At 41.7% G+C, this 14,826-nt stretch overlaps 1 protein-coding gene across 1 annotated transcript in view; it reads right to left on the reverse strand.

Annotated features, from left to right (window-relative positions):
- Positions 1–354: 354 nt before the first annotated feature.
- LOC129824204 (phospholipid phosphatase 3-like) overlaps positions 355–14,826 on the reverse strand; it is an 18,930-nt gene continuing 4,458 nt past the window's right edge. The window contains exons 2-6 of the mRNA XM_055883666.1: positions 7,532–7,689; positions 3,889–4,169; positions 3,584–3,641; positions 3,284–3,460; positions 355–1,974 (exon numbers count right to left, since the gene is read on the reverse strand). Coding sequence (XP_055739641.1) covers positions 1,846–1,974; positions 3,284–3,460; positions 3,584–3,641; positions 3,889–4,169; positions 7,532–7,689 — 803 coding nt within the window. The 3' untranslated portion in view covers positions 355–1,845. The remainder of the gene's footprint in view (positions 1,975–3,283; positions 3,461–3,583; positions 3,642–3,888; positions 4,170–7,531; positions 7,690–14,826) is intronic.

Genomic DNA, 14,826 nt, shown 5'->3' on the forward strand with positions numbered 1-14,826 from the left:
CAGCAAAGGGCTAGTCTTCCAAGAGTCACATTCTCATATGGGAATGTACTAATTTGCCACTGGGGCATGCTCACCAGGTATGTTCTATATTATTCCAGTATACCACTCGGGATATGGGTTAAAACCTGGAATGCACACTATTTCCCCTTCAGGAAGTACAGCACGGAACGGAACTCCACCATAGAGTCTAGAACCTACGCCCAGATCTCACCTTCACACGCAAAGTCAGAGAGAGAGCTGCTCAGCTTCATTATCAACTGCCTGTAATTGTTTTATTTTATGGCTTTGTCCCAGTCAAAGTGAGGAAGGACACAAAACTTTTAAAATAATTCATTTTTATTATTACAAAGCACTTCATCTATAATACATTTACAGTATATGGCTTATATTTTCATTGTACAATATACAAAAAAAAGACAATACAAAAATATTAAAAGGTATTTTAATATAAAGCTGTCTTCTTGAAAGCTATTTCACAAAAGTTTGAATACTCACAACACAAATTGTCATTTCACTGAATGACTTTTGTCAATCACTGCTTATTTAAGCAGCACTTACACAATTACACAGGTATCGACACGTCAACATTCATAGTGGATATTTCATGAAAACGTAGGTAAAGGATATTGTACATAATTCTATGATACAAAAATGTTCTTTACATTACAAAAATAAAACAGATATTGCTGTTTGGTTGCAATGACATGGTAGGACAGAGCATACTATAGTGTAACAGGGAAGGGGTTCTTTTTTCTGAAGTTGGCACAGTTTATGTGAATCACTAGAAAATGTATCACAAAGCTAGTCTATGAAAGTATAATTCCACACTTTTCCTGTTTTTAATATAAACGTCTGTTGAAGCAGCCTTACGTTCCCGGTCTTTAACCTGAAGCATTTAGGAACACGAACACACACACGAACACGAACACACACACACACATGACGTTCAGATACTTGCACACTGACAGACACACACATATACACACACTCTGGCCTAATACTCTGACCTAATACTTGTGAGCAGTCATCTGGCACACACAGTCACTTCATTACAGGGCTCAGTGGAGGCTCGTCCCAACCAGCAAAAAGAGGCCCACATCCCTCTCTCTGTAGTCTCCATCTACAGTGTATATATTTCTATACAAACTACATTTCAGGAGACCTAAACGCTGGTTTTAATACAAAGATTTACAGAAAAGCTTCACTTCAGTTCATTCAAGTGGTGACAATTAAATAAAATATTGAGTTTGGATATAGTGCTATAGCTCGAACTTAAAACTAAGGTTATTTATAAAAGAAAAACATCCTTCCTGTAATCAAGGAATTTGTTCCTGTTCATGAGTTTGTATCTCATATGCACAAAGTATGTGTGTGAATGGTATTATTAGCCAGTCTCCATTTTGCCTGAAGCCAAGCAGACATTATCACGTTCCACAGCTGTTCGTTTCCTTCTCTCCTTCCTTCATGATTCTGTCTGTGAAACTTCCTTGTCTGCAGATCCAGATAAAGTTAATCTGCAAAGCACCAGGTTTGATATAGAGATATTGGGTAATTAAAGCAAAATATGAATTCTCTCCCCACACTCTTCCACATTCACATGTCAGATGAGATGGTGAGAAACATGGATGTTGCTGGCTGTTCAAACGGCGTGCGTGTATTGTTTGTGTCTCTCCTCTTCTTTCCAAAGTAAGTTCTCCATAACTCATTATTTCTCTGTGCCTTGCAGACATGTCAGTTGGCAGTCTTGCTGCTTTGGTTGTTTAACATATCCAGTACAGACCAGTAGGTGAAATAAAGGATGTTTAAAACCTACAGCAGAAGGTAGCTGTACTCTAGTGGTCTCTACTATGCCATGGTGATGTGGTTGCTCCTCTCTCTGATGTCTGCCGTGGGGTTGTTGGGGTTCTTTAATGGTGTCACTGGTAGAGCTGAACTTCTGCCTTTGGGCTTGAACAGGTCAGATACGAAAAACACCTGAGGGATTGGAAAGAAGAAGGGAAAAAAAGGTCAATATTGTCAATAATAAATTATATAGTAAAAACAGGTCAGACATGTTAATGATACAGACTGCATAACTGCATTATACATGCAGTACTATACCATTTTCTTTACAGTGCTTTCGTAAAGTATTCAGACCCCTTGACTTTTTCAATATTTTGTTATTCTAAAATTGATTAAATAAATAAAAAATCCTCATCTAGACACCTAATAGCAAAGGGAAAACAGATTTTTTGAAATCTTTGCAAATGTATTAAAATAAAAAACAGAAATAACTTATTTACATAAGTATTCAGACCCTTTGCTATGAGACATAAAATTGAGCTCATGTGCATCCTGTTCCCATTGATCATCCTTGAGATGTTTCTACAACTTGATTGGAGTCCCACTATGGATGTCACACCCTGATCTGTTTCACCTGTCTTGTGCTTGTCTCCACCCCCACCAGGTGTCTCCTATTTTCCATTATCCCCTATGTATTATACCTGCGTTTTCTGTCTGTTGCCAGTTCGTCTTGTCTCGTCAAGTCGTCCCAGCGTGTTTTTCCTTTTTTCTAGTTTGTGATCTAGTCTTCCCAGTTCCAACCTGTTTTTGCCTGCCCTGACCCCGAGCCTTTATACGCCTGTCTGACTCTTATTAGGATTACGGATCTCTGCCTGTCCAGGACCTGCCATTTGCCTACCCCTTGTATGTAATACATCTGAGACTTAAACCATCTGCCTCCTGTGTCTGCATCTGGGTCTCATCCTGTGTCGTTATAGTGGTAAAATCACTTGATTGGACAACATTTGGAAAGGCACACACCTGTCTATATACAGTTGAAGTCGCAAGTTTACATACACCTTAGCCAGATACATTTCAACTCAGAGACCTGAAAATAGCTGTGTAGTGATGCTCCCCATCCAACCTGACAGGGGTTGAGAAGATCTGCAGAGAAGAATGGGAGAAACTCCCCAAATACAGCTGTGCCAAGCTTGCAGCGTCATACCCAAGAAGACTCGAGGCTGTAATCGCTACCAAACATTTCTAAAAACCTGTTTTTACTTTGTCATTATGGGGTACTGTGTGTAGATTGATGAGGGAAAAAACTATTTAATACATTTTAAAATAAGGCTGTAACGTAACAAAATGTGGAAAAAGTCAAGGGGTCTGAATACTTTCCAAATGCACTGTATATGCAGTACTATATCTAGTAAATCATAGCTATAGTACATACTATGCATTATATGCAGTAAAGTACTATGTAGTTATGGGGACATAGTAAACACTAAGTCCAAATACTCACTATGCTGTAGGCCACCAGGGCTCCCTGTGCGAATCCAGCCAGGACATCGGTGGGGTGGTGCTTGTGGTCGGAGACGCGGGACAGGCCGGTGTAGAAGGACATCATGATGAGGGTGAACTGGGTCAGGGGGCGCAGGAGACGGGCTCCACGCCAGGTGAACCTGGACTGCAGGTAGAACTGGGAGATTGGGAGAGATGGGTAATGAATCAACACAGGGCGACAGCTAGAGTGTGTGTGTACATGTGTGTTTGTGTGTGTGTGTGTGTGTGTGTGAGGTTAAGACACATGACAGTAACTCACCACCAAATACAGCATGGTGTACATTGAAAAGGACGCATGGCCAGAGAAGAACGACTTCCTGAAAAGGAGAAATCAAATGTTGTTACTATAGCAATTAGAAGATTACTGCACAGGTAAGACCAATGCAATGCCTTTCGCCTGAATATTGAACAAAGCATTCACTTTGTATGAAATCAAATATCCGGTACCACTTCAAACGAAACATAACTTATAGGCTACGTTTCTTTATAGAGCACTCATAAAGTCTTCATAAACACCACATAGATGCTTCACAATCACAATGGAGTAATATCAGAGTAATGTACCTGGCTTCCTGGACTTTGCTCTCGGGTCCATTACACTGGTAGTCTGTGATGTAGCCCAAAGAACAGTTGATGGTGGACCAGTCGGGCCTACACACGTCCAGGAAGTGGGGTCGCATGCGGCCCACCGATACCTTGGCAATGTCCGTGAACGATTGACTGACTGCGCAGCCAAAGATGAACACGCCCACCTGCTTGTAGAGGGCAGAGATGTAGGGGTTCCCCACGAAGGACTTAGAGCCCTCGTTCAGGTAGTAGATCATGTAGCTCTCACCAATGATGATCTGATGGGGGAAGGAACAAGGAGAGGATACAGTCATGTCATCTACAGCACAAAGATGGCCACTGTGGCAGTCAAATGGGGATTGGTGAAACCGGAGTCTACAGCGGCCATCTTTACATGACTATTTACATTTACATTTATCTTTGACATGACTATATCTCTTAGAGATGATGATCTGGCAAGAGGGATAAAGGAGAGGATACAGTCATGCAGAAGTAGAAATACACACTCTATATGTACTGTATATATGGGTCAGCAGTCATGTTATCTACAAGGATGGCCACTGAAATCATAGTGTTACTGTAATGTAGTTCCTAATTACTGTCAGAGTAAATATCAGTAATTCATTGTTTCATTGTTGTTATTATGTCTCATTTCAACAAAACTGAATTGCTTATTAATTTCCTTAATGATAGAGTATGATAGAGTATCAGACATCTGGTTTTCCAATATATATTTGGAATTCAGTTAAACACATCAGTAAAACAGCAGAGACTGATCAGAGTATAGAGCGACAATACTAGGAGTAATCAGAGTATAATATTACAACGATACTATGAGCTGAAGGAAAAAATACTTACATCAAAGACTTTCAAATATTTGACTTTATTTTGGAGGAAATAGGTCAATCAAAAACCCTCCAAACCTAACCCTTGGTTAGCCCCACTAATATCAAAAACACTCCAAACCTAACCCTTGGTTAGCAGCGCTAATATCAAAAACACTCCAAACCTAACCCTTGGTTAGCAGCGTTAATATCAAAAACACTCCAAACCTAACCCTTGGTTAGCAGCACTAATATCAAAAACACTCCAAACCTAACCCTTGGTTAGCACCACTAATATCAAAAACACTCCAAACCCAACCCTTGGTTAGAACCGCTAATATCAAAAACACTCCAAACCCAACCCTTGGTTAGCACCACTAATATCAAAAACACTCCAAACCCAACCCTTGGTTAGCACCACTAATATCAAAAACAAATTGCATAACGTTCAGTGTAACTATGTGAGGGTGAGTGAGTATGTGAGTTGTGGAAGGCACATGCAGAGGTTTTCAGTAAGTGGGTAAATAAACAAACGTATAAAACCGATGATTGACGTGCCGGACATACTTAGGGCCGGGGGACGTGGACCGGACTCCAATAACTCACTACAGCTGTTCAAGCTCGAATGCCTTTCCCTTCCCCACCCCCCTCTAGTCCACCTCCTGGCCACAGATAAATGGGAGAGAGGGAGTGAGTGAGGAGAGAAGGAGAAAGAGCTTGAGGTTTTATAGAGGGAGGGAGTGAGAAGAAGAGGAGGGAGGGAGAGTGAAGAGAGGGAGGGAGAAAAAGAGTGAGGGAGAGAAGGAGGGAGGGACGGAGAGAGTCAATGGGGAGAGACAAAGAGAGGGGCAGAGTGAGAGAGGGAGGAAAAGAGCAAGGGAGAAATGAGAGGGAATGAAAAGGGAGAGAGAAAGGGAGGGATAGCGAGGGGGAGGGCAGGGGCAGTACTTCTGGTTTCAACCAGGAGAAACGCTGAGCTAGGCGTCATGTCAGATTTTTTGGTGGCCAGACTCTACCAGAGCAGACACACATTGGGGGCACGTTTGTTTTCCACTGCGCCGGCTCACTCGTTTTCGCAGGGCTCTGATTTCACAAGGGGATGTCTGGGTGTTTTCTTGTTAGCATCTCGGTTTCATTGAGAAATTCTTGTCATGGCAGAAAAACATCTAATTTCGATAAAAACACATTTGGGGGAAGGTCCTACAGGGAGATTGTACAAGCTGATAATATGTCTGTTTTTCTTTGTTAATTTCTCTCTCGCCACCATGGAGCCCTTTAGAGCCTGGTTGATCCAACCCAGCTGCTTCATGGGAGAGAAAAGAACACATCTGTTTCTCATTGTGTAAGAACTGAGAATATATCAACTATGTGAATGAATGAAACAGCTTTGTATTAACTTTGTGTAACTGTTAAAGTTGTAACCTCAGAGATATTCAAAGCGGGGAAGAGGTTGTCTCGTGCCTTGTCTCATAAATGTCTAGTCGTCACACAAATTATACAATTATAAAATGTTAACTCCAACACTCCCAGAGTAGTTTTTGTTGTTGTTGCAGAGATTTATTTGAAGCCCCTTGGTCTATGGGGGAACATGGAATTTAGCATACATTCAGAAGAAGAAAAATGGGCCTATAGCTCTTCTCCTGTGCCATCCACCACATGTCTAGCCCTGTGAATTACATGTTTGTAATTGTCAAGTCAATAATACATATATTGGCTTCATTGATATGTTGTCTTTATGTTGACAAAAGTCATATTGAATTGTGTTTGGTTGACAATGCAACCCAATCTCAACATTTAAAGGAGATGTATCTATTGATTGGATAGTTTCATCTCAGGCAATTTAATCCTATTCTTGAACTATTCTTTTTGGTTTAGTTGGAGCTAACACTCAAACATGTCATTTGTTAACTTGTCTACAAGTTAATAAGCTATTTACTATATTGCAAAAGTGATATTTAATTGTGTTTGGTGTGCAATGCAACCAAATATATTTTGTGCTACTGACTTAGTCTGGCTTTAGTTCCAGGTTCTCAAGAAATGTATAATTCATATGTTGGCTTCTCCGTCTGCATCTCAACCAAAAATCTAAGTTAAAGAATAGGACTAAATCAAATCACTTTATTTAAAGTCTACTTAACTTAGATTTTGAAAAATATATGGCAAATATAAATCCAAAATGGATGGTGTTAAGAGATAGATGGGAGGGGTTGAATGGAGCTGAAGGGTGGGACTAATAACAAGATAACCAATGTAAAACATACGGGGTCTGTAAAATGTATATAGGTTCAGAAATGTTGTTAAATAGCACAGTTACAAATAGAAATCAAACTGGATGGACATCAGAAATAGAGGAAGGCTAGGACTAAAAACAAACAAAATATAACTATTGTAAAATAGATTGTGTCTGTAAAATATGTATAGTATGTATGTATAGAATTATGGTTAATAGCATAGTGATAACACATTGGGAATTCAACAAACTTCTGGCTGTCTTTTTGAGTGGGTGAATAAAATCTCACTGATCAACGTCTCAACCAAATATTATCCAAATGTCCATGTTGAAATGACGCCCTGTGGGAACCCCACAACTGCCAGGACAGTGGGCAGTGTGCTGTATATTTTAGTAGGCACACAGTACAGTGAGTGTTGATGGTGCTGCACATTGCTGAGGTGGAAAGTGAGATGAACATAGCCTGAGTCACAGATCTGTTTGTGCTGACATGCCAACTCCTATGGCAACTCATATACATATGAGTTGGCAAGACAGCACAAACTGATCTGGGACTCAGGCAAATTAGTGAGGTATAGTGACTTACAGAAAGGATGGTGATAAGAATGCCAGCAGCAGAAAGCACAGCGTCGCTTATGGTGTCTCCGTGTTTGGCCGGGTACTTGATGGACTCATCGTTGCAGTAAAAGCCTCGGCGGTAGGGCTGTACAGCACTAGTTTCTATGATCAGGAAAGGCAGGCCGGCTATGTACACACAGCAGTGGTGAGGCAGAGAGAGAGAGAGAGAGAGAGAGAGAGAGAGAGAGAGAGAGAGAGAGGGATACATGAAGAGAGAGAGATATAGGAGAGAGGGTCAATAAGGGGCTCATAAAGGAGTGTCCACAGGTAGATGGCACAGCGATGGCTGGACAGGGAACATGGGGGTCTCATTTTTCACTCACATCTTTCCAGACTTGTTGTCTTCACTCAGATAGTTCTCAACCTAAAACCAATTACTAGGAAATAGTGGTTTAATTCAGTATTGATGAGCCGTGTAGGAGTTCATTTTGTACCAATAGGGTTTGTATACTAGCCTTGGTGCCTGTCTGTTTCAACAACTGTGGTTGTCATACCAACATGTTTGGATTTTTTTTATAGACAAACCGACACCAAGGCTAATCCCATACCACTTCTAGGTTTATGAATGCAATCAATTGAATGTAGATCACCAACTGCTACATTTGTGAGGTGGCCTCGGCATATAGCCACATTCAGTGAATCTCTGGATGGAGTGAATCAGAGTCCCCTGGATGTGTTTCCTGTCCCTCCTGCTGCTGAACCATGCTAAAGATTTACGGAGATGATGGGCACAGGGAACCCCACAACTCCCAGGACAGCGGTGGGCAGAGTGCTGTTCTTATAGGACAGGCTGATGCTGCTGTCATTGCAGAGCAAGCCCCTCCAGTGGGGTGTGATGGGAAACTTGTGCAGAAAGACAGCAAGGAGCATCACTGCATGTAATCTGTAATCTGCCCAAGTAATCTGACTGGCATACAAACATACACACATCACACACACAACCTGTATTTTTGTAGTTAACCCACAACACCCACACACAGCTCTGGCAAGAACGAACAAACAAACACAGAAAGACACACCCACACACTTACCTGGGGCACTTACCTGGAAGGTGACTGTTATGCAGTTCTCATCATAACAACATTGATAAACGCTCTCGGCACACAAATCTCAGCTGATAACATGTTATATTCATGTAATATCATGATACAGTGCTCAAAATTGGCCATGGACCTGTAGCATGTTCAAGTTTGAGGGAAATATGTAGGCTACAGCAAATAATCTACCGAATATCCATTGAAGTGATACAGCCTCTATTTTTTTACCATCAGATAACACTGATGTCCATAATATGTGTGCAGTAATTGTGGAATGATAGTGTTTCATAGTATTACTTAGTATTACTTACCCGCCAGTGTTGTGATTGGCTGTAATATTCGCCTATTGATTTCTCCCGCCGGAGCGGCATCTGTTGTCAAAATGGTGTTCTGACTTTGTGGCTGTGTTATCTAGTGGAAATCACTCTGTCATTTCCTGATTGCTAAAATATTAGCCTTTTCAGTTTATGCATTGAATAGTGTACTGTAGGGAATCAGAATTGTAGCACAACCAGGATAAGACAGAGTCCTTTCCACTAGATAAAACAGCCACAAAGTCAGAACAGCTTTCCCATGTTGACAACAGATGCCACCCCGGCAGGAGAAATCAATAGGTGAGTAATACTGTGAAACACTAACATTCCACTATTACTGCAGCTATATTATGGACATTTTCTGAATTCACAATGCAAAAATAAAAATAAAACCGTATGCGTAGCACCTTTACAGGGAAAATTTCTGTATCAACAGTCCCAAAATGAGAAAAAAAACAACCAAAATATTGTTTTTGGGGTGGATTTTCCCTTTTATGACAGCAACTCCCGAAAAATCAAATAAACAAAATGAAGTGCACTAACTTGGCAGCCAAGAAAGGGAATAATCTGTCATTGTTAGAATCTGTATCGTCCATCATACTATGAATAACCAACATCAAACAGGGGCAGCTAGTACTAAAAGGGCTGAACAATATCCATCGCAGATAACTGATGTGGAAGGCTGAGACAAATGTGACTGAAGGGTGTTTTCGTCCAATCGAATTAGTGTATTTCACCACTTTTAGATAAGAGGTAAAACCACTTATCTAAAAAAATAACAACAAACATATTGCATGAGAAAATATAATGCAGTCCAAGAGGACCAGTCATTTCCCTGAACTGGAGAGGAACTTTTACAGATAAAGGGGAAAAGTAGTACCCAGGAGAGGACTCTCCAACCCCCTGACAGAATTGGAAAACTTACTCTCTCGATCACATCCAAGTGGACCTTTAACTGATGTTTGAAGCTTTGAAGTGAACCCCTTGAATAATTTTGAAATGTATGAATACAAAGAAAGTCAAACATTTGCACTCTCTCGCTCTCATCCATCCCTACCCCCTTTTCTCTCTGGGTAAAGGCTGAGGATGGGGTGAGGGTTGGGAGGAAGAGGTCAAACTGGGGGTGCTGGCCTGGGTCCTGGGTACTGCAGAGCTGAGGCAGGGGTTTGATGTCTTCAAACCCAAATGTCAATACACTCCTTAGTGTGTTTGGCTCCCCTCGCCCTGCTCCAAGCTGCCTGGGCTTTGAAAGCCCAGCTGGGAGAGGCTCACGTTACAGGCCAGTCTCTCTGCCTGATGGGAACCCCAGACCAGACCCTAACCACTCCTCCACTGGCCTCCCTTCCTCAAATCCAAGATTCAACAGTATTCACATTATTACCATTACTGTTTTTACTATTTATTTTCAAGCCATTTGAAGCTTGGGGTTTTCAGCGATGTTAGAGCTCTAGTAGAGAGAAAACACACTTTAAGTACCGCCCAATCTTAACTGTGATCTGTCAGGCTTTTTCATTGCCCTTATGATGGGAGGGAATCAGCAGGCATTCCTCTCACAGCACAGTGCTTGGCAGCTTAGGCTGCTGCTTGCTGATGTAGGGCAATGGAAAGAAAAGAGGGCCCTGGCCGCTGGGCTCAACACTGCTATGAATGTGAAAAGCATTAATCCCGGTGTTTTGACCTCCCTGACTGCCTTTATGCACATTAACAGATCCAAGACTCAGGTGGGCCAGAGAGTACAAAAGAGAGGAAGTTAAATACAAGTAAAAGATGGCTGACTCTCTCTTTCTCAACTCATTAAGGAACAGAAATGCCACAGTCAGTTCCTGACCCCTAACAGGTGACAGAAACAAACATGGATTTTAATTTAAGATGTTACCAAGTCTGTTCTTCCCATGATTCAGCTGTGTTGTCTTGCCTCCGAGGCCCTCCACACACCCCATGCCACCAGACAGTGCAGCATCAGCATTCTTCAAGGCATCTTGGGATTTCCCGTCTTCCTCCCTTCCCGCTTCGCACAAGCGAAGGGAAAACCAGTGCCCCACTAGTTGCCAACAACAACATCAGCCAAGAGGCATACTTCTAATGTATTAGCTACACTGACGCAAAGAAAACATAAAGCACTCCCTAATTGAAAATGGCATGAGTGAGCATGTAGGATTTTCTTTTACCAATATCAAAAGGGTGGTTTATTTCCCATGTGGCTTTTATATCATCGTAGCGATCCCTATAAAGCCCCAGGAAGGTATAACCAAACAACTTCCTGGAAGTGATGAGTTAGTACTCAAACACCTGTCTGCTTTGCTTTCTTTCATGGAAAAATTGGAAGCGAGAAACATTTACCTTGAGCTTATTGGATTATAACAATTCTTAAGCATGCCCATAGGATTAATTAGAGAGTTTCAGTTTGGGGCTTCAATTCCACTATGGAAACCACAATCAATGTCTGGGACAGGCAAATGGCAGCTTGCATTAAATTAATTAAATTCCAGCATATTTTGGGGCATTTCACATAACACCAGTTGCTGTAGCTAAAATAAACAGATAGACATTTTCCACTTGCTGCCATTGCTCTCCCACTGACATAGAAATGTAGACTGCATGTGTGAGGGAGTTGTGCTGCTGTATACACAGATGCAGTTGTGTTTTTACTTGTACCCTTGTGTGCATGGCAGTCAAGAGCCCCCACACAAACTACTCCCTGTCTGTCTGTCTGGTCGTGGTGCGGTGAGGTGGCCAAACCCTATTCCTATGCTCTCCTTGTTCCACTGGCTACTGAGAGAGAGGAGAAGAGGGGAAAAGATCACATTTGAGTTGAATTGTGGTTTGCCAAAAATATTGGTGAAATGCTTAAAGAATCTGAGCTCCATGTAGTCTCAACATGTTACCGATTAAATAAAACAATAAAAAGCCAAAATAGAAATCCCTGTAAAAGTGTCCCCCCCCCCATTTGTCTCATTGAATAGTTAGTGATGTTTAACAATCACGCTATAGCTGATTAAGCCCCCTTGAGCTTTCTGATGAGCTACAGCCAGGCAGCAGCAAATGGGGACATTATAAGGTGATTAGAAAACGTAAAACCCCACCTGCAACGACTTACTGTTCAACTAACCCCATTTAGTTACACACTTAACCCAGGGTTCAGCCTTGCACTGGGCCAGTGTTGGCCAAAACACGGTTGATTCAGTTCAATCTACAGGGAATAAAGCTAAAGTTTGGTTACACTTTATAATAGCCAAGTACCTCAATTCCACAATGATTTCATCCATGTATTTGAGCACAGACTAGACTTTTTTTTTAAATTAACCTCTGACTCCTTCGAGTCGCTATGCAGTCGATACTTAAAAAATTGTCATTTCTTAACCCTTACCGTGTACCTATGTTTGTCCTTTGTTGTTGCGTGCCTTTCTTTGTTTATTTAAATCCATACTTTTTAATAAAACATTAATCAAATACAACTACAGACAGTTTCCTCATTGCTGTTGCTCTAAGATGCTCTAAGATGTGCCAATTGAATCTCAACAAAGATAGTGGATGTATTTGATTACCTTTTTTTGTATGGGATGACAGGCCGTCATTGTAAATAAGAATTTGTTCTTAATTGACTCACCTGGATAAAAAAAAGGTTAAATAAAAAAATAGCGACTCGAACGACTAAAAAAACTCTAGCCAGCGCTCAACTCCGTGGATGAAATCAATGTGGAGTTGAGGCACTTGGCTAACTTTATAATAGTTTTGAATGAATAAGCCATTATAAATACTTTACAAATGCTTTATAAATTATACTTGTTATTTAATAGGATTATGAAGTGTTACCTAAAGTCCTGCCTGTTTAAACTAATGCTATTTTGGCTATGATAGTCTTGGGGTATTGAAGCACTGAGACCAGGTCTGGATTCCGGCCTGGTCCTATAGTGTATGTATGTGCTGTAGCCAACTCTTTTATTGGTACGACAATAATACGACAACAATAAAAGTGTTGGTTACAGCACATATAGTATGGGACCAGGCCAGAGCCTTATTGAGATATTGAGATTTAAATATAAAACTCTGGATAGGCTACTGAGATTTGGGTCTGTAATCGTAAACTGTCTCTGAGTAGGAGTGCTGTTCTAGGATCAGGTCCCTCCTGTCCGTATAATCTTATTCATTATCATCTAAAAGGCAAAACTGATCTTATATCAGCACTCGTACTATAAGACACTTTATGAATATGGGCCCTGATTGTAAGCTGAGAGGAAAGTTCTTCTAGTCGGGAGATGCTGGAACTCCAGTCAGAGTCACAGTGAGAATGGAAGCTGGCTTGGCCAGTAATTGCAAGTGTGCTTCCACCATTTCCTCCTTGCGGTCACTCCCCTCAAACCACATCTTTAGACAGCTAAACACTGTTGGTTTGTTGACAGGCGTTTTCTGTGGGCAGGTACAAACACAGAGTGGGCAAAACTTACCCTCCGCCTCGTCAGAAAAAAGATATATATTTATGCATTTGCAGGGCAATAGAGAGATGGAGAAGTTTGTTGACAGAACCTCTACTGACCCGTGATAACCTTATCAGAGACTATTTCAAACAAACAGTTGTGGGGTAAGAAGTGGCCATAGATGTCCCATTGTAAACAGTCAACTCAAGTCAGTGACCCTGTAGAACTTGAATACTATACGTCTTCACCCCAGACTAGTAAATTCCACCTCTTTTCCACCTTCATGTATTATACATTTCAACAGGTCAAAGGATTAATACTTTCAAACTGTCAAGAGATAAAAATTACTAGTCTCTGAAATGCATACAAAATCACATCACATATTATTTATTTGTCACATACACTAAGGCGGTGTATGTGTAGGGGGCCTCCTGAGTGGCGCAGCAGTCGAAGGCACTGCATTGCAGTGCTAGAGGTGTCACTACAGACCCAGGTTCGATCCCGGGCTGTATCACAACCAGCCGTGATCGGGAGTCCCATAGGGCGGCGCACAATTGGTCCAGCGTTCTCCGGGTTAGGGGAGGGTTTGGCTGAGGGGGCTTTACAAGTAGGCTGTCATTGTAAATAAGAATTTTGTTCTTAACTTACATTTGGGCGAGTGTTTTTCTCACCTGAGTAGCCTCTTTTCACTGCCAAAACCAAAATGTAAACATCTAGTGTTCAGCGAAATAACAACACAATGTCAAATACAGGTCGCCTAGTCAAATAATTAACATCCAATCATATTAACCGTTACTCTCTTGCGGGAATTCCACTAACAGTCCATATGTAGCCTAACGTAGCTGCTGCTCATTCCATTTGCTTGAAAATTGATGAATGGTTAAAAAAGTAAGGCCTGCATCCATAGAGACAAATACCAGCACTACTGGTTGTACTGCTACTACCAGCAGTACTACACCTTCACCTGTCGACGACACAAGTTGTTCTGCTTCCACGAGCATATCCAATGCTAGCATCAGTAATTCTACATTTGTTGTTAGCCCAGCTAGCATGGACACTGACAGTTGTGAATATGATGCAGCCGAAGAGCTACTGCTCCCTTACCCGGGAAAGCACCGAACAACAGACAGGGGCGTTGGACAACCGAAGAGGCGCAAATATGATGAGAACTAAGATCGAATCATACTACACAGGCTCTGACGCTCGTCAGATGTGGCAAGGCTAGCTTCAAGTTCCTTGGTGTCCACATCACCAACAAACTAACATGGTCCAAGCACACCAAGACAGTTGTGAAGAGCACGACAAAACCTATTCCCCCTCAGGAGACTGAAAAGATTTGGCATGGGTCCTCAGCTCCTCAAAAGGTTCTACAGCTGCACCATTGAGAGCATCCTGACTGGTTGCATCACTGCCTGGTATGGCAACTGCCCGGCCTCCGACTGCAAGGCACTATAGAGGGTAGTGCGAATGGCCCAGTACATCACTGGGGCCAAGCTT

Source organism: Salvelinus fontinalis, chromosome 26, assembly GCF_029448725.1.
Source record: "Salvelinus fontinalis isolate EN_2023a chromosome 26, ASM2944872v1, whole genome shotgun sequence".
NCBI lineage: Eukaryota > Metazoa > Chordata > Actinopteri > Salmoniformes > Salmonidae > Salvelinus > Salvelinus fontinalis.